Source organism: Petromyzon marinus, chromosome 10 (genome assembly GCF_048934315.1).
Source record: "Petromyzon marinus isolate PM22_M1 ecotype Great Lakes invasive population chromosome 10, UKy_Petmar_22M1.pri1.0, whole genome shotgun sequence".
In the NCBI taxonomy this organism is placed as follows: domain Eukaryota; kingdom Metazoa; phylum Chordata; class Hyperoartia; order Petromyzontiformes; family Petromyzontidae; genus Petromyzon; species Petromyzon marinus.
Window position 1 is genome coordinate 6,571,059 of NC_133676.1, and position 18,399 is coordinate 6,589,457.

Sequence of the window (18,399 nt, forward strand, 5' to 3'; positions counted from 1 at the left end):
TCTAGTGGGAGTGACTGTGAGTGGTCAGTATCTAGTGAAAGTGACTGTGAGTGGTCAGTGTCTAGTGGGAGTGACTGTGAGTGGTCAGTGTCTAGTGGGAGTGACTGTGAGTGGTCAGTGTCTAGTGGGAGTGACTGAGTGGTCAGTGTCTAGTGAGAGTGACTGTGAGTGGTCAGTGTCTAGTGGGAGTGACTGTGAGTGGTCAGTATCTAGTGAAAGTGACTGTGAGTGGTCAGTGTCTAGTGGGAGTGACTGTGAGTGGTCAGTATCTAGTGGGAGTGACTGTGAGTGGTCTAACAGCGCTCCTGTCCCCTGCACAGCACGAGACGGTTCAAGTCCAGCGGTGAGTGCGCCTGGTGAGTCCCCGAGTGGCGAGTTGTTTTAGATACCTGGGCGAGTTGCAAGGACGTAGCCATGCAGTCAACATTGGGGGGGAATCTTCCAGGGGGTCGAAAACGTTTTTTGTTTTGGCCATGTTTTTGTTTATTGTAGTACGGAGTTAGACTGATGGCCTTAATCTTAGTTGTCTTGTGGTTGTTGTTGTTTGACTTGCATCCCACTGGGATTTTTTTTACACAGCGTTGGTGTACGGTGCTATTTCAGGAATATTTTGCTGTTTTTTCATGGATTTTCTGTTTGCACAGTCACATAGTCACTTTAAGATGTTTTCTTGTTCGTGTTTTTGTTTGTTGCGGTTGCACCCGATTGAAGAGCCGAATGGCTCACAGGGCTATACCAAATAAATGAAACTATGAAATGAAACTAAACTATGAGTTATACAACTTCGTTACGCATGCTCGGAGCAACAGTTGATACGTCGTTTACAAGGAGTCAAGTTGATGCACTTTCCCCTACAGTCTTAAGGCTACACGGGGGATCTGTGTATGTGTGTGTGTGTGATGTATGTGATGTGTGTATGTGATGTGTGTGATGTGTGTGTGATGTATGTGTGTGTGTGTGATGTGTGTGTGATGTGTGTGTGTGATGTGTGTGTGATATGTATGTGTGTGTGATGTATGTGTGTGATGTATGTGATGTGTGTGATGTATGTGTGTGATGTATGTGATGTGTGTGATGTGTGTCATGTGTGATGTAGGTGTGTGATGTATGTGTGTGTGTGATGTGTGTGTGTGATGTATGTGTGTGATGTGTGTGTGTGATGTGTGTGTGTGATGTGTGTGTGATGTGTGTGTAATGTGTGTGTGATGTGTGTGTGATGTATGTGTGTGTGTTGTATGTGTGTGTGTGTGATGTGTGTGTGTGATGTATGTGTGTGTAATGTATGTGTGTGTGATGTATGTGTGTGTAATGTATGTGTGTGTGATGTGTGTGATGTATGTGATGTGTGTGATGTGTGTGATGTGTGTGTGTGATGTATGTGTGTGTGATGTATGTGTGTGTGATGTATGTGATGTATGTGTGTGTGATGTATATGTGTGTGATGTATATGTGTGTGATGTATGTGTGATGTATGTGTGTGTGATGCATGTAATGTGTGTGATGTATGTGATGTATGTGTGTGTGATGTATGTGTGTGTGTGATGTATGTGTGTGTGATGTATGTGTGTGTGATGTATGTGTGTATGATGTATGTGTGTGATGTGTGTGTGTGTGATGTATGTGTGTGTGATGTATGTGTGTGTGTGATGTATGTGTGTGTGATGTGTGTGTGTGATGTATGTGTGTGTGATGTATGTGTGTGTGATGTGTGTGTGTGTGATGTGTGTGTGTGTGATGTATGTGTGTGTGATGTATGTGTGTGTGATGTGTGTGTGTGTGATGTATGTGTGTGATGTATGTGTGTGTGATGTATGTGTGTGATGTATGTGTGTGTGATGTATGTGTGTGTGATGTATGTGTGCTTTTTGGTGTGAATATAAATGTGTCGTTAAACCCGCCACCACCCGACGCAGCCAATTAGTAAATCTTGATTTAAGCTTTCGTGACTTGCAGGAATTCATATTCTTTGGGTCTTTCTGTAAAGCCACGTAGATAGGTTCAAATAAAATAACAAAACACTACGACGTTTCGATGGCGACACAAGCGGCCGTCATCAGGAAAAAAAGTGGGGGGGGGGGGGCTCCTGGACAAATTGCAACATGAAAAAATAAAAAAATATCTCTTCCGTACCTCCTATGGAGTGCATCTCGCTGCAGGCGCCAGAACACAATATAATCACTCGGTAAGGATGTGATTGAAGAATTCATCGCCGTACCATCTTAGCACGTCATGTTCTCTGCAGTAGCGCCTTTAACCAGCAGATGGCGCTCCACTCATTGCAATCACGGTGTGTGGCCCACAAACGTTGTGTTGGTCGCAATTTAGCTGTCCCACATACGATGTTGAACTTCTTTCGCACCGTACGTAGCCGACCATGCAAATCGGAGGTGCGGGGGAAGGACAACAAACTAAACAAAAAGCAATTCGAAACAAACGACTTTTCAATCCGGACGATTTTAAAGTGCATAGGCTCCAGTGAGTGAAGAGCGTTCCAGACGGCCGCAGGAGTTCATCTGAAAGCGCGTGTTCGATGGCCGGCCAGAAGCCGCCTGCTGCGAGGACGACCGAAGTTTATGCTTCTTGACCAGATCAGCCAAGGTTCTCGTGGTGGGTCATTGGTTGGCCAAGCACGTTGTGTGCAAGCTGTAAAGTATTACGCAATCTGAACTCCCCTCCCCCCACCCCCCACACCGGCCACCTCACAAGTCAATGAATCCGAACCAACCTAGCATGGTGAAGTATGGTCAAGCTAAGCCCCATGGGGAGGGAGGAGGCCTTGGACGAGAGAGCGGATGGAGAGAGAGAGCCGAAACATTCCGTGTTAAGTCCATCACGGGGCGAGGCAGTTTAAAACGAGGGGGGGCGAATTTCCTGCTCACTCAGCCCCCCTCCCGACCTCCACCATCTCTTGTCCACCCAATGTGTACGCCACAGTACATCGACGGGTCGCTGTGGTGGGGTGAAAGTGTTGGCTATGATTCCACCTCTGCCGTGGAAGAGTAGGCCACACAATATAGCCTCTAGAACTCCAGAAGGGAACTCTCGTCGGCCCTTCTGCCGGCATAGCAGGAGCGTGGGCAAGCTGCTGCATAGCTGCGCCTTTACCTATTATGTATTATATATGAGCACCGTAATATTCGGATTATAAGACGTGAACCCCCACCCACCCACCCAGCCCTGGAGATACGTCTTATAACTCGCTCGGTGGGTTGTTGTTTTTAATTTATTGACACCGGACACGAATTTGGAGCGAGTCTTACTTTGCGGAGCGTCTTATAATTCCGGGAGCAATCGGCGAGTTGTTCGTGCGCGTTCATCATCGCATCGAGTTGTGCCGCTGCCGCCACTGTGCTCGATGTGCTTTGGCAACCATCAACGAATGCCGGCGTTTACTTTGGAACGCACTCGACGTGATGTCTCTCCCTCCAGCTTCTGCGAAACCCCCAGTTCGACGAGAGAAGAGAAAGACGATCGAGATGGCGAACGAGGCCGATCCATGTGCGTGCGAGCTGGGAGACGTGATGCCCTACATTGGGCATGGCAGGGAGGTGCGTGCGGGACACGTGGACTCGTACCTGAGTGCGGCTCTGCCCGGTGGACACGGGGATCAGTCCTCGGATCGGGGTCTCATCATCGTCCAGGACATCTATGGGTGGAGGCTGCCCAACACTCGCTTCATCGCGGATTGGCTGGCCGGAGAAGGATACACGTGTGTCATTACATTCCCACGGACCAGAGAGGAAAACTACCCCTAAAGTCTGCGATCATTTAACGGAGGAGTGGCACAGCTGCACGGAGTCTCTCAGTCTCTCTCTCTCATGAAGCCCTCTCTCTCGTCGTGGCTAGGAGAGCTCGGCTTTGGCATTTAGCATCTGAACATGAGAATACGAAACTACTGGACAGTACAGTACTTGAATTATATTTCAGGGAAGTTCCAGCTGAAAATGTATGCCCATTTACAATAAAAAAATATAAACCACCGTTAATAATTAATGCACTACGGGGTGGCAAGCCAAGTTACGAGAATCGTCCCGGAGAACGTCTCCCGAGGAGATAGAGCGATGCAATCAGCTCTTGTGCAGTCAGGCGCAATGTGAATTATCACGTGGCAGGATCGTGAGACACGGCACCGGCTTGAGGAGGCCTTCACCCGGCCGTGGATTGATCATGGTTCATACACAAATTATTAAATCGGTGTGTAATGCATGTTGGACGTTGATTACATAATATTTAAATACTTATGTTGAGCGATTTTTTTTTGTATGGCTATTGGACATTGCAGGCAGAACCTTACCAGGAATATCATTTAAATACAATGCAGTTGTTCATACAGAATTGGACATGACTAAGTTATGTTTACTTTAGTTAGTCCTAAACGATGGAACTGTTTTTGTCTCTTCATATGGAGAAATACAGCTTTTTAGTTATGGCATGTTCACTTGGCAGCAGACATTTCCCCCACCTCTGAACATTTTTTTATTATCTTATACTGTATGTTGTATGTAAATGATTTCAAGTCAGTAGAGGCTGCTAACGTCACCAATGTAAAAAAAAAATGTTAATTTAATGTTAATTGAACAGTGAGCATTCACCAAATCGGTGGGTGGTTGAATTACTCTCGTTAGGACATGTTCACTTGGCAGTAGACATTTCTCCCACCTCTGAACAAGTTGGACTCAGCAGTTGGAACAGGTTTTTTTTAACCAAATGTATAGCTGCCAATGTATGGGCCAAGAACTGCGAGTCGTAAGATCGTTGCCCTCTGGCGCGTGGCACGTGGCCTGGTAGGTGCATCGTCCCAGACTTTTTCCTGGGGAAGGAGCCTTGGGGCCCACACCATGACTGGAGCACCTTTCAGGAGTGGCGAAAGGACAAGCAGCCCACCAACATCGCCAAGTAAGAGGACATTTTGTTATTATTGTTAAATGGGTTTCTGCTGTGTTTGGGCCTTTGTTGCTTTTCAAATTGCCGCCGCATCAAATGTCGCACGTGTCAGACACTTTACAAGCGTGGGCAATCACTAGCGTAATAATGAAGTGACTTTTTCTTACCGGAGCATAGTATGTCAACCAACTAGGACTGTACCTCAAATATGCAGTTCATAATTTCTCCCCCGCTCTTATGGGGGAGGAAATGTTAACACAATATCAATCAGGCTTAGTGCGGCTTGGAAGCGTATTATTAAATAATACATATTACAATTCCTTATAGGGGAAACACATACTAATTAACGGATTACTAACGTAGCATATAATCACAATAACACACATTACAACTAATTACTAATCTACAACTCATTACTAATAACTACCAATCGATTATATAATTACAATACCCACCCCTCCACCTCAAATCACTGCACCTGAATGAGTTAAATGATGACGTCACCCTGCTGCTGCTCTATTTAAGACCGGGAGCAAGTGGAGAGGGCTTTACCATTCTGGCGAATTGCCCGATGATGCTGGATGTAATTACCAGCGAAACGTCGTACTCAAACTGTAAATGTTGTGGATTCACTCTTCAACACACCGGTGGGCTAAAGTAGTGAACGATTTGTCCTTTGTGAACGTGACACTTTTTTACTGTTTGGCCGTGTCGGGTGGTGGAGGGTTACGACACATTTATAAATAACGCGATCTAACCCAAAAACCTTTATCATGAACACTATCATCATGTTGGATTAACTGACTTTTTCATCCGTGCTGAGATGGGAATGGTGCATTGTTTATCACCATTCCTTCCCCACCAATTGTCTGATGGGTGTACCGAGGTTGCAATTCCTCCCTCCAATCTCTACCCCCCACCCCCCATCTCTGCCCATGTCTCTAGCGCAGCCCTTATCCCCTAGCGCAGCTACATTTGGAGGCTTGCCCCTCTTTTCTCTCCACCTGAAGAAGACCCGCTTGTGTAGCGATCGAAACGTCGTGGGTTTTTTTGCTTTTAATTTTTGTTTTCTACCTACGTGACTTTACTGAAAGAACCAAGAATATGGTGCATTCAGTTTAGTATGTGTCAAACCATTCACAATTTCCATAAACCATATATTTGAGTCAAAATAATGTATTACTTTCAAATTAATACCTCATATGAACTATGCAAATCTGAAATGTGAACTCTGCAGTTGCCTAAAGTGTCTGCGCTTTGGTAAACTTGATCAACACTTTCGGTAGTTGTGTAATAAAACGTCCCTACGTTGAACACCGTCTGCTTTACATATATAGTATATATTTAGCTCCCGTTAAATGCAAGGTTAAATGCTTGTTTATACCTATATCTAAAGCAGAGGGTGCTAACTTCACAAATGTAAAAAAAAAAGTTACTTGATGTTAATTTAATAATTACCATTCATCAAATCGGTGGGTGGTTGAATCGTTACACCCTTCCTATTATGTATTTTGAAGGCTTTGCGCGACAAACGTATGTCTAACCGTCTACATGTGGGAATGTCTTATTATGCACCAGTGTGAATTCCTCCATAGTGTTGTCACACCCACGCACCAATGACACCTTTAAGTGTCTGTAGCTGCTGCCCTGTACCAAACACATGTAAGTTGTGTGTGTACTGTACGTACTTATACTAGGGAGATCGATGCCGCGATGGATTACCTGAAGACGGAGTGTGGAGTGCAGCGGATTGGGGTCTTGGGTTTCTGCTGGGGAGGCCTGGCAGTCCACCACCTGCTGCTCACAAACTCCGAGCTGCGAGCTGGTGTGGCTTGCTACGGTAAAAATCTCCAAAATGCAGAAGCCAAATCGGCCAATAATACTATTCACGTTGATTGTATTCACAATAATAATTTCCAGCCCTCTCCGGAAATTAAATTGTTATCCAGCGGATGGATTTGAGGATGTCATCTTGATGGCAGGTGCAATCTATTTTCTGGCTACACCTGCATGCTTCAGGTATCATTCGAGAGGAGGAGCACCGGTATGCACTCAAGAATCCCGTTTTGTACATCTTCGGAGAAATGGACACGTTCATTCCACTGGACATGGTAAAGCACACATCTCAAGTGTTCAACCCTGCAGCTTGGAATGTGCGACGACACCTGGTGCAATTACATTCCCTCTGCTTTTTGTGTTGTGTTTTTTTTTCAACATCTGAACGTTCTGGAGATTTAACGTTAGGCATCGTACAACTGAAACTGCGTGTGTCCCCGTCGTGCCGCGCCCTTAGGTGCACTCGCTGGAGAAACGCCTTGCGGCCGAGTGCCAGGTGGACGTGCACGTGAAGGTGTTTCCGGGACAGACGCACGGCTTCGTGCACCGCAAGCACGAGGACATCAGCCCGGCCGACGAGCAGCACATCAAGGAGGCACGTGCCGATCTACTCGCCTGGCTCAACAAATACGTGTGATGGCACTCTTGCCGAGCCAGCGGTGGCGAGTTGCCAAATGAGCCTCCCCGTGCTCTGTATAAGGAAATGGGGGTCACTTTATACAATTAATTAACATCACTGCTAACGTTTAGATTTCACTAAAAAGTGTCCTTCCTTTCACATCGGCGTGGCCTTGTAGTTCCAGAAATACATTTTATTACCTTAGCAAACAATAAAATGCCCTATATCTTAAATGGCCAGCCTTTAATGCCTGCAATAGCTACAGGGAGATTCCTTGTTGAATCTGCACGAGTAAAATTTTAACTCGTAAGCAATGTGTAAAAAATTAAAACAGAAAATAATGATTGTACTGAATGCACTTCGTAGTAAGGTAAGAATATTATATATTATCGATTATTTTGAGCCAACCAGTCTGGTGTATCCAACAGAAATACACGGATAGTTATGGGTTCATTTTATAGCAGAACTAGCTGTACTACCCGGCTTCGCCCGGGACTTGAATTCACCACGCCCGGCCGCCTTTGTCTCTCCAGTGGCGATGTTCACACACCACACCAGTTAGTCGTTTGAGGCTGAGTTGACCTAGGGGAGGCCCAGGACCGGTTGAAATAATCGTCACCGGTGGTGACCGTGAGCGGGAATCGAACTCGGGTTACCGTGTTTGGAGCGCAGTGGCGATGTTCACACACCACATCAGTTACTCGTTTGAGGCTGAGTTGACCTAGGGGAGGCCCAGAACCGGTTGAAATAATCGTCACCGGTGGTGACCGTGAGCGGGAATCGAACTCGGGTTACCGTGTTTGGAGCGCAGCGCGCTAACCACTACACTACCGCTCTCCCCACACACAGACACAAACACACAGACAGCGCGCTAACCACTACACTACCGCTCCCCCCACACAGACACAAACACACAGACAGCGCGCTAACCACTACACTACCGCTCCCCCCACACACAAACACACAGACAGCGCGCTAACCACTACACTACTGCTCCCCCCAACACGCGCGTCCATAGGTACACATACATGCGCTTGCTGCAGACACACACAACTGTCAGGGTGCGTACGGCAGTAAACGACTGAAATCATAAAGCGATGCTGCGCAAAGAACGCCTTAGACCTGCAACACATTTGTATTTCACTTTACTCGCGGAGGGTTGGTGGGGGGGATGACATCAGCAGGCACACTGTGTAACGTTTCCGCATGCGGGTGACATCACAGCTGTGACGTCACAGCTCACTTGCCGTGCAAAATATATGCATTATTGCGCCCCCCCCCAAAAAAAAATACAAAAGTCTATTTTTATAATTTTTGCATGGTGTACAGTCTGGAAACTACTACATGGCAAATTTCAAGTTTGTTGCATGTCGGGAAGTATGCTAAACATTTCGAACAGACACACATTCACAAATTTCCCTTTCATATATATAAGATAAACATTCATTTCACATGCTGCACTAATTAGTTAATTTGCATTGTTTTGCAACACGATACGTATATGCTATTCAATGAAAGTATAAAGGGGGATCAGAAGTTATTGTAGGTGTTGATATTCAGTGTAAAGAAAACCTGGCTTTAATAAAAAAAAAACGCGTTGAGAATTCCTGATTTAGAGTGCTCGCGAAAGCTTTATTTTATGGCAAAATACAGTGTAAGGCAAGAGGCAGAGACTTGCAGAATACTTTTAAGGCTCGTGACTAAAGTCCCACCTTGTAAAAAATGGATCATCCCCACAGCATATTGAGAATACACGGTTCACACTATCGTGTGTGGGGAGTATATTGTGGAGTAATCCATGTTATACAGTGTATATGGGTTAATTATTATTGTGCTGCCCAAAGATTCACCTTTGAAGGGTATTTGCTGCATCGAAACTACCACTACTTCCATGGCTGCGAGAGTGCAAATCGAAGGCAGTTGATAACGTGGCTTTCACAGTGCAACGCCAATTACATTTTCAAGCGGACATCCGTGAAAAAGAGTGACATAGCTAATCAGATTCCTCCAGTCGAAATAAAGTCTGATATTTTCCCAAACTGCAGAAGATGTAATGGACTCCTTTGAAGAGGTTTAATTTCGCCATGGTTAGGGTTGCCACGTGTCTTCCCGTGAAAATTAAACGGCCGGTTTTTCTAAGTTGCATAATAATACACTGCTCAAGACAATGCATTTGCATGTAGTTTTCCCTCCCTTCGAGAATTATGATCTATTCTTCCCACACGTCCCACATTTTTTCTGCATCTCAAGAGGTGGAAATCCCAGCCACGATGCAGGCACACACGTTTAATTTTGCCACAAACCAGCCTGTTGCCGTGAAAGGTATCGTGATATATTTGTTTTTATATACAATGGCAAACAGCAAAGGCGACCAACTCATCGTTTACTCACAACATTCATATTAATCATGTTTATCATAATGCACATGTCAACATGAAAACATTGCCTAACATTGTTGAATTTATATATTTTAACGCGATCAACTCCATGCTTCCATTTCTGTAAAAGCATCTGCATGAACACTGTTAAAAGATAAAACGTCTGAAACTATGTAACCGAAGTAAAATATTTCTCCTCCAAAGGCAACTGAAGGAATAATTCACAATAATGTTGTTATACAGCATAGCTAACAGCTCAGTGCAAAAAAACATACCACATGGTAGGATTCTGTCATGACACAGACATGCAATTACTTTGCAGTCCTGCTGACAACATTCGTTCATGTTTGTATATATATAAATGACCATTAATAAACAGATCCGCTGGTTGTGTTCAACTATTTTTCTGCCTCAATTGTGTCTTAACTGAATAACTCACTGCCGATTTGACCAAAATTTGGCAGTGTGACCAGCATGGTTCCAGAACAAAAAAACATTAGCAGGCTTACAACTGAGAAGATGCGATATTGTGTTTTCAGAAAATACACACTTGTTCATGTGTGTGATACTTAATTGCTTTGAACAGCTTGCATATTAATACACAGTACAAACCCGGATATGCCAAGGATTTGGCTTGTATTTTCCGTTGTACAAACAAGAGAGTAAAATATGCCTAATTTTATTTTCTTTTAACACATTTTCCAGGGACTTTCCTCGATACAAGTTTAATTGGAAAATGACTTAATTATGTTAATTATTACACTTCTTTGCAAGATAGTTAGAATTGCAACCCACACGAACGATGTGCATTTACCCCATCATTTTAGAGCGTCAAATTACTTGTTTCAATGACCGTATTAATCGATTTGTATTCATTTTAGAGATGATTGCATATAACAGTAGAAATATAGTGGAGGCCAGCCATAAAGTGGCCAGAAATAACAAATCGTAACACTCAATTGCACACACACCATGCACATTAAAGAGTACATCCATTAGTGCACACACAAATTGCCTTGCTGGACTGGTGTCCTGACCTTAAGATTAAAATAGAAAAGCCGTATCAGAATAAATAATTAAATCAATGTACACGATACCTAATGCCTTGAACAAAGCAGTATTTCACAAATGCACGCAACACTTACATATATAAAATTAGTGTAAATATATAGATAACTGAACACTAAAGGTAAATTAAATATATTTATACATTTTCGAATAAAAGAATCCATATAAACAATTTATAATGCATGGCCTAGTTATGCAAATTCTATTAATGTCTTGAACTTGCCAAACAATAGATTCTAACATGCAAATCACTCCAGTCCATTTTACATTTTTCTCCAAATATATACCCCGAGGGGCATTTTAGGGTTTAACTCCTAACTACCCCTGCAAGAAAATGGAAGCTAGATAATACCTCAAGCATGTGTATGTACATATCACATGATGGCAGCACCAGCGAGAGAACTAACCAACTACTCTTTGCGAATATGGGGTGCTAGGGTATAAGGGGTCTATGACCAAACCACTTTTATACTCTGATGTGTCCAGAGCATTTACATTTAGTGACTTTATATACATGCATAAAGTGCAAGGAGCCTTTTATATATGTAGGCATATACGGTAACCATTTGCTTACAACTGTGAAAATGGAAGCCAACCTGTTATTGTTTTGACAGCTTTGGTCTCTTTGTAACTTGCAGAACAGTATGTGAAGATGACACCATAAGGTTCACTGCTGGTGGGTGCCTTCATTGGGTACCCTGGCAGAAACACATCGACAAGGTCACACAAGATTCTATGTCACGTAACACAAGAAAACAAACATTTGCCAATACACTGCCGGATGAAGGCCTCGCCACATAGAGTTGGTCATGGGTGTTGTTTAACCATACTTCACCATGCTGGTCAGTGGAATTTAGTGATGGCGGTGCCTAGGACCAGTTCAGATATCACTCGCCACCTCACAAGCAATGGCTGGGAATCACAGTCAGGTCGCTGGGTTCATCGTGCAATGTGCTTACCACCCCAATATAAGTTAACCACTTTTATATCTGTTGTTGTTTTAGGCAAACAAAAGCCTTTCAAATATTCTCCCCTCATATTTGCCATGTTACGACGATGATTTAAGAGACACTGGCCAGCAACAACTGGCTGACATTGATATCAAGAGTGAAACCCAAAAATGTGACTGTGACCAATTAAAGGTTGAGAAGCAACACATGGTTGTTGCCAAATTCGTAGTGGCCTAGATTGAACCCTCGTCCCAACGAACTGCTTTGCACAGAAACATTATCAACGAAACTTATATGATTCTGTTTTTTTTTACCAATAGATGATGCTACGTAAAATATCAGTGCTGTTTATAAAGCTGAAGTTATTGGCAAAACTTTACTGCATGCAACTGTATTGCAGTATTCATAAGTTGAACACCCTATGTTCAACAAAGGAACTTGGTTGTTTCCGTTTTGCACCACGGTTACACATCACTGGTCGCTATGCAAAAGTTACACTCTGCACATCAGATCAGACACTTGTAATGTACTTTCTCTTTGATAGCTGCTGTACGTGCACGTGCAACCACAGATGGCTATGGCGACATTCTTGGCTGCATTAGCTTATTCGCTCGTACTTACTCTTTGGGCAAGAAGTCGGCTGCATGCTCGAAGGGAGTGGCGAGCGGGGTGGTGGGAGTGCTGGGGCTGGAGAGCATGGAGCTGTAGATGTTGAAGGCGACAAGTAGTGTGCAGAGCAGAATGGGCCCGATGATGGCGCCCTCAAGGCCGCCGTAGTACACGCCACCAGCGACCGCCAGCCCCGTCAGGTATGGGTGGCCTCCACTAGGAGCACACGGGTAAACTCTGGATTATCCATGGGCAGATCATTCAAGTTGTGGATTAACTGTGTTCGTTGACGCCTTTTTACACAAGTACCGGTTTAATTATCTGCTCCTTTCGGGTCGACGGTCAGTGATTAAGTATCCACGTGACTGCAAACACGTTGCAACGTAGACCAATTACTTTCTGAAACAATGAAAACAAGACGACATTCTACATTTAAACGCATAGTATTTCACGACCAATATGATTTTGGGTCAGATCGCATCAGTAAAATGTGTGTAGTAAACCCTCCTGCATCGACATGACCAACTCATAAAGTGGGCTATGTACGGTGCGAAGTAAGTTCAACATACATATAAACATGCCAATTTATTATTGCTTCAGCACAGCGCTGTGTTGGAGAAGAATCTCACAACATTTAATTATTTGGTACGAAATTTCGTTGGTGGTTACAACCAGCATCACCATGCAGTTGCCAGAACTGTCAAAATGTCCTTCAGTTCTGTGCCTTAAACAGGGGGTGTGATGTCATAAATTTGTGCCCACAAGGAAGCAGAAGTTCACTTCCTGCCCAATTGTAAAATGTATCATCTACAATCACCTTAATCAACCTGGCACATGCCCACGCTCCTGCTCTAACTCTGCCAATGGCACCTTACCCCGACATCTCGGAGTAGATGGCGGTGTCCACGCAAGAGGAGGGCAGAAGGTGGAAAATGAAGAGCAGCAAGGCTAGGCCACGCTCACCCTGCACCAGCCACAACTCCAGCACGGCGGGCAACGCTGCCCAGTATGTGCCCAGGAAGGGCACCGCACCCAAGGTAGCAGCCAGCGCTACAGAGTGCACGGCCACAGCACGCACACAACAAAGACAATAATCCCCCGTATAGCCTGAACAGACTGTTGAAGCAACTGCTGTTAGGGAGCACCTCTGAACGCTGGCACAGCACACCAGGTGGATGGCCAGCATCACGCCCAGCCGCCTTTGTTTCCCCAGTGGCGATGTTTACACACCGCACCAGGTACTAATTTGAGGCTGAATCGACCTCGGGGAGGCCCTGGACCGGTTCAGATAATCGTCACTGGTGCGAATCGAACTTGCGCTACCGGGTTCGTAGCGCAGTGCGCTAACCGCTTCACCACCGCTCCCCACAACGCACACAACCACTGGCAGCACACACTCAAATATAATTCCACAGACACAGTGCACGACCCTGACGTCGCCGCACTCCTGCAGGATAATAACTGAGCATCGTATGGGAGCTGTGATCAAAACACAGGCAGTTTCTTGTCTTTGCAAATTATTAATAGATATCACAGGTAATTTAATACGAATTTCGCTTGCTCCTAATGCAGTTGGGGTTTAAGTGTAGTGTAATTATAAAACATTTTATTTGCAGGAAGTTGCATCGTTCAAACATGGCGTACTTAGCACTTGATAGATCATATTTATTTGCCAAGTTAACTTTGATCCTCTTTTAGTTATTTTAAGGGTTAATTTACACTTAGTTTTCTTGTTGTGCAATTACTTGTTATTCTTGTATTTGTAATGCAAGTCTACCTTGAAAGAAGAGACACTCAAGCTCATGCTCTCATCCGGTTCAAAAATAAATCAGACCTGATTACCAGTGGGTAGTGCTGGCCATTTGGCCAAAGAGATACTAGACTGGTAAGGGATGGAGTTCTAATCAAGTGATTTGTTAGTATAAGTTTTCCAGTTCTTCCATGTCTTACCTGCTGGGATGTATACAACATTAATTCCAAACAAGGTGTGTGTCAGCCAGGTGTAGAGTCCGTAAAAAGATGCCATCTTCACAGACGCTCCAAACACCCCGCTGGCGAAAAGCAACAGCATCGTAAAAATTAGCATCCTGCATGCACAGCCACATATTTGTATGTTTTAAATAAGTTATCAGGAAATGCAAATATTCACATAACCTATTGTTCATTTCACTGCAGTTATTCACACATAAATTAAATCCACAATGATAGCTCCTTGGAACATTTCTCCTGATTTGATATTTAAGGCCCATTTTATATGACCAGCTCAGGAATGGTCCAGGGTCATATCTATCCCTATGCTTGCTGACCAAAGAGGGTCCGTGGACTATGCCACCCCCATTTCTTCCCCCCTGCCCTCACCCTCATGAGAATAGTCTAATTTAAGCTGATTATTTTTATTTCTTAATTTTGTATTGTTTTGCGTTTTTTTAAACTACACAAACAGATAACCAGCATAAATTCTGGATGTCGCAGTGTATGGGTTTTGTTTGTTGTGGGGTTGGGCCAGCTCTTAAGAGAGCAGTTCGTGGTGGGAAAGGAGCTCTGTTGTCCAATTCTGGGATTAAATGGGAACTGTCTTGTCCGAGTGGGTTGATACGTAAACACGGACTCTTCAGATTGGCTTCGTGCTGTAATGAAGCTGGCATGTTTCCACTGGTCATGAAAACAAGGCCTAAGATGCAGGCAAGTTCCATATGATGGAGTGCTTGATCTCACTCAATGGCAGTTCAGGCAGCAGTGAGAGTTCAATTGAGAACGCTGCAGTACCCAATGGCATCTTCCACAATGTGGCCCGTGAACTGGCTGGAGGAGCCACTCTGTGAGAGGGGGGTGAGGGAGAGGATCCACTTGACAGGCTTGTAGTACTGGTCGCTGGAGCTCAGCAGGTAGAAGAGTGTGGTGAGGAATATAACCTGCCAGGTGGCACAAACAATTTGCAAGGACGATCACAGAGTGTAACGGTCACAGTACACACATAACCATTGGTGGCACACAGTCAAATATCGTTCCACGGACACAGTCCGTGACCCTGACGTCGCCGTACTCCTGCAGGGCAACAACTGAGCATCGTAGGATGAGCTGTGATCAAACACAGTCACTTTCTTGCCTTTGCAAATGATTCATAGACATCACAGGTAACTAAATATGAATCTGGCCTGCTCTTAACCAAGTCGGGTTTAAGTATAGGACCTTGGATAGGTGGCACAAACAATTCGCAAGGACGATCAACACAAAGTTAATCTTTACAAAGGACGCAACACCCACACTTGACATTTAATTGTGCTGGGAAGCTTGACCTTATTTAATTCAAATTCAGGATCAACGGCAAGGCCTTCTTAAAATGTTTATTTGTGCGACTGTTGCAATGACACCATGTGAGTGAGCTCAATGCTTATTGGCAAAGCTACCAGAGACAGCACGAAGTTGAGGATGGCGGTGCCTCCGTAAAAGAGTAGCGCGAGGAGTGTGGAGGCAGAGTTGACCAGCAAGTTCACGTTGTGGCTCATGACGACCCACAAGGACTCCAGGATCTGACAGAAAACACAACGAAGGTAGCCAGCAGAGGGCAATTAGAATGCCAAAATACACTTAGCCACGAGGCCAATGACAGGATTATATTCACAGCTGCATGAAAATAGTAAAATCAAATGAATAAAAATACCCCCAATATTTATCTTATGCAGTGAAAGTTAAAAAAAGAGACTGGTTTTCAACTGACAAAGCTATGATGATGATCAAAAAGTCCTTATGCAAAAAAAACATTTGCTAAATCTAGATCTGAAGTTTTCGTGACTGCAGGGATCCATACTTTTTGGTTCTTTCGGTAAAGTCACGTGGGTATAAAATAAAATAAATTAAATCACGACGTTTCGGGCGCAACACAAGCGTCCGTCATCAGGTGGGACAACCACAGCAAGAAACAATTGCCACCAGACACCACCGGTGGGACTGATGGACGGGGCATGTATGTGGGCAATGTGCGTCGACTCATCGAGTAGCGTCCAGCTTACCGACAGGAAGGTCTCGATGTTCTCGTGTACAAAGGAGGCCGCCGCCTGCCAGTCCTGCATGTCGCCGATGACCCAGCCTGACCGCACCGAGACCTGCTTTGGGGCACGCCCTCTCTGGATCGCGTTCAAAGTTGCATTCTGCAGCACAGATGCATTACGGAACGAGCAGCATGAGCCAAAGCGTCTGGCTGCGCCTTGAACCCCCGTCATAAGATCCCGTGTGATTAATCCTCAAAGGGAGCGATGTCTGCACACTTATGACTCGTGCTCCATGTATCGCAATCTGTAAATAACAAAATATTAAACCCAGGTCCAATTGATCGTTGTATAGCCGTTTACCTGAATAAGCACATGCATTCTTAAATAGTGCGTCCTTGACATACGGGCTAAATTTAGGCCGATAACAACTTGTATCGTTATTTATATTGTTTTTTTTACTTTATAACAAAAAAACCCATTAAAATCAAGGTACAGAATGTAAAAAAAAAATCACAACTGACAACCACCGAAACGTGCAAGCCAATTCTGAAATGTACCATCCAATGCAACGGTAGCTGCTGAGGAGTCACAGTACTAAACCGACGCGCCTGGTTCGTGCCGTTACTGTGGAGCGTGGAGATGCAGAAATACTGTTACATTTTAAGGCACTGGGAGTGCAATTCTATTTTTTTCTAACTTTATAGAGATTTCATGAGTCCTCCAAAAAAAAACCCGTTGCATGCAAGAGACACTGGATCTGCACACGTTATTACCTGCATACACGAAACAATATGCCAGGTTAAACAAAACGCACGGTCCTTAAAGCCGGGTATTGTCGGTCAAGCTGAACTCAGGTAGCAGGTGGTATCAATGTTGGTGTGGCTGGAAAGGGCCCTCACGTTGACAAACCAGGAGTGGTAGAGGCGGTCCCAGAGCTCGAGCACCTGGTTCTCAATATGTGTCGTGTTGCTCACTTTCCCACCCAGCATCTTTTGCAACTGCACACGTGTCGACACGACCAGATGAGAAATCACAGCCAATAGCGTCACTGTACGTATGTGTTTAACTTCTTTTGCACCGCACAGAGCCAACCATGCTAATCGGAGGTGTGGGGGAAGGACAACAAACTAAACACAAAAAGCAGTTCTAAAGAAATTCGTTTTCAAGTTATATTTAAAAGTGCATAGCTCCAGTGGCTTCCTAATATCGGAAGGAAGAGCATTCCAGATGGCCACGGAAGCGCATCTGAAAGTGCGCGATGCAGTGACCGTCTTTGTTCAATGGATCGCCAAAAGTCGCTGCGAGGATTACCGGAGGTTGCGTTATGATTTCTGCGCCTTGACGAGATCAGCAATTCATTTTTGGAAAGCACTTTGTGTGTAATGAGTGCAACCTTATAATGTAAGGCTGTGGACACCACTTTTGGCGGAAGGGCCTCTACTAGAGGGAGCTCTTGGGGGTATTTTTATTACTCTTCCCTGGTGGCCAGTAGCCTTCGAATAGGTAGGAGTTCCAACACTTACACCTTACCCCAGTACACGTGGCCTGCCAATTGAATAACTCCGGTGGAGCCATCTATAAAGGTAGGTGGACAGAACCGGGGGGATTTAAGAAACTTGCCCATTGTCTCAACTGCTGCACTAGCATAGGTGAACGAACGACCTTTGGATTGCAAGTCCAATTTGCCCACCAGTACACCACGGCAGCATACCTTGTGCTGGTTAATGGGAACGTTTATATATATAACAAAAACAACCCATCCAAACACAGTGCTGAAGTCAAAGGTGCCTACCACCGTCGGACACAATCAAGGCCAATACCTTGCTGGTAATCCACTCCCGGCCATACTGGTAGACATTATTGGCAGCTGAATCAACAGCCTTCTGCATTCCTACTGCCTCCGGGAGCCAACTATAGGACACATACAAAAAACAAGTACAAGTGAGCCCATATATGCATGACAACTGACAAAAGCATCCGCCTGGCGTGCCGGCATGGTATTAGCAGCTGGCATGCTTACGCGTCAAATTCCTGTCGTCACACGTCTATTTCAAGCGAGCTCTGAA

General features: G+C 44.7%; 2 protein-coding genes across 4 annotated transcripts in view; one reads left to right on the plus strand and one right to left on the minus strand.

Annotated features, from left to right (window-relative positions):
- LOC116941028 (carboxymethylenebutenolidase homolog) lies at positions 1–10,115 on the plus strand. Of its 2 annotated transcripts, none has more exons than XM_032951592.2 (6): positions 1–343; positions 3,430–3,709; positions 4,789–4,896; positions 6,582–6,724; positions 6,904–6,995; positions 7,178–10,115. In XM_032951592.2, exons 2-6 carry the CDS (start codon positions 3,477–3,479, stop codon positions 7,355–7,357), a joined length of 756 nt encoding a protein of 251 aa, XP_032807483.2. In that variant the 5' UTR covers positions 1–343; positions 3,430–3,476; the 3' UTR covers positions 7,358–10,115. The 2 variants fall into 2 exon arrangements, with proteins under 2 accessions (XP_032807483.2, XP_032807482.2); XM_032951591.2 differs by having other exon boundaries at positions 2–356.
- LOC116941027 (transmembrane protein 245-like) overlaps positions 8,948–18,399 on the minus strand; it is a 20,812-nt gene continuing 11,360 nt past the window's right edge. For both annotated transcript variants that reach the window (XM_032951589.2, XM_032951588.2), the window contains 9 exons: positions 18,154–18,244; positions 17,233–17,331; positions 16,355–16,492; positions 15,752–15,874; positions 15,111–15,256; positions 14,295–14,395; positions 13,220–13,394; positions 12,357–12,560; positions 8,948–11,483 (listed from right to left, as the gene is read on the minus strand). In XM_032951589.2, the coding sequence (XP_032807480.2) occupies positions 11,453–11,483; positions 12,357–12,560; positions 13,220–13,394; positions 14,295–14,395; positions 15,111–15,256; positions 15,752–15,874; positions 16,355–16,492; positions 17,233–17,331; positions 18,154–18,244 (1,108 nt within the window). In that variant the 3' untranslated portion in view covers positions 8,948–11,452. The remainder of the gene's footprint in view (positions 11,484–12,356; positions 12,561–13,219; positions 13,395–14,294; positions 14,396–15,110; positions 15,257–15,751; positions 15,875–16,354; positions 16,493–17,232; positions 17,332–18,153; positions 18,245–18,399) is intronic.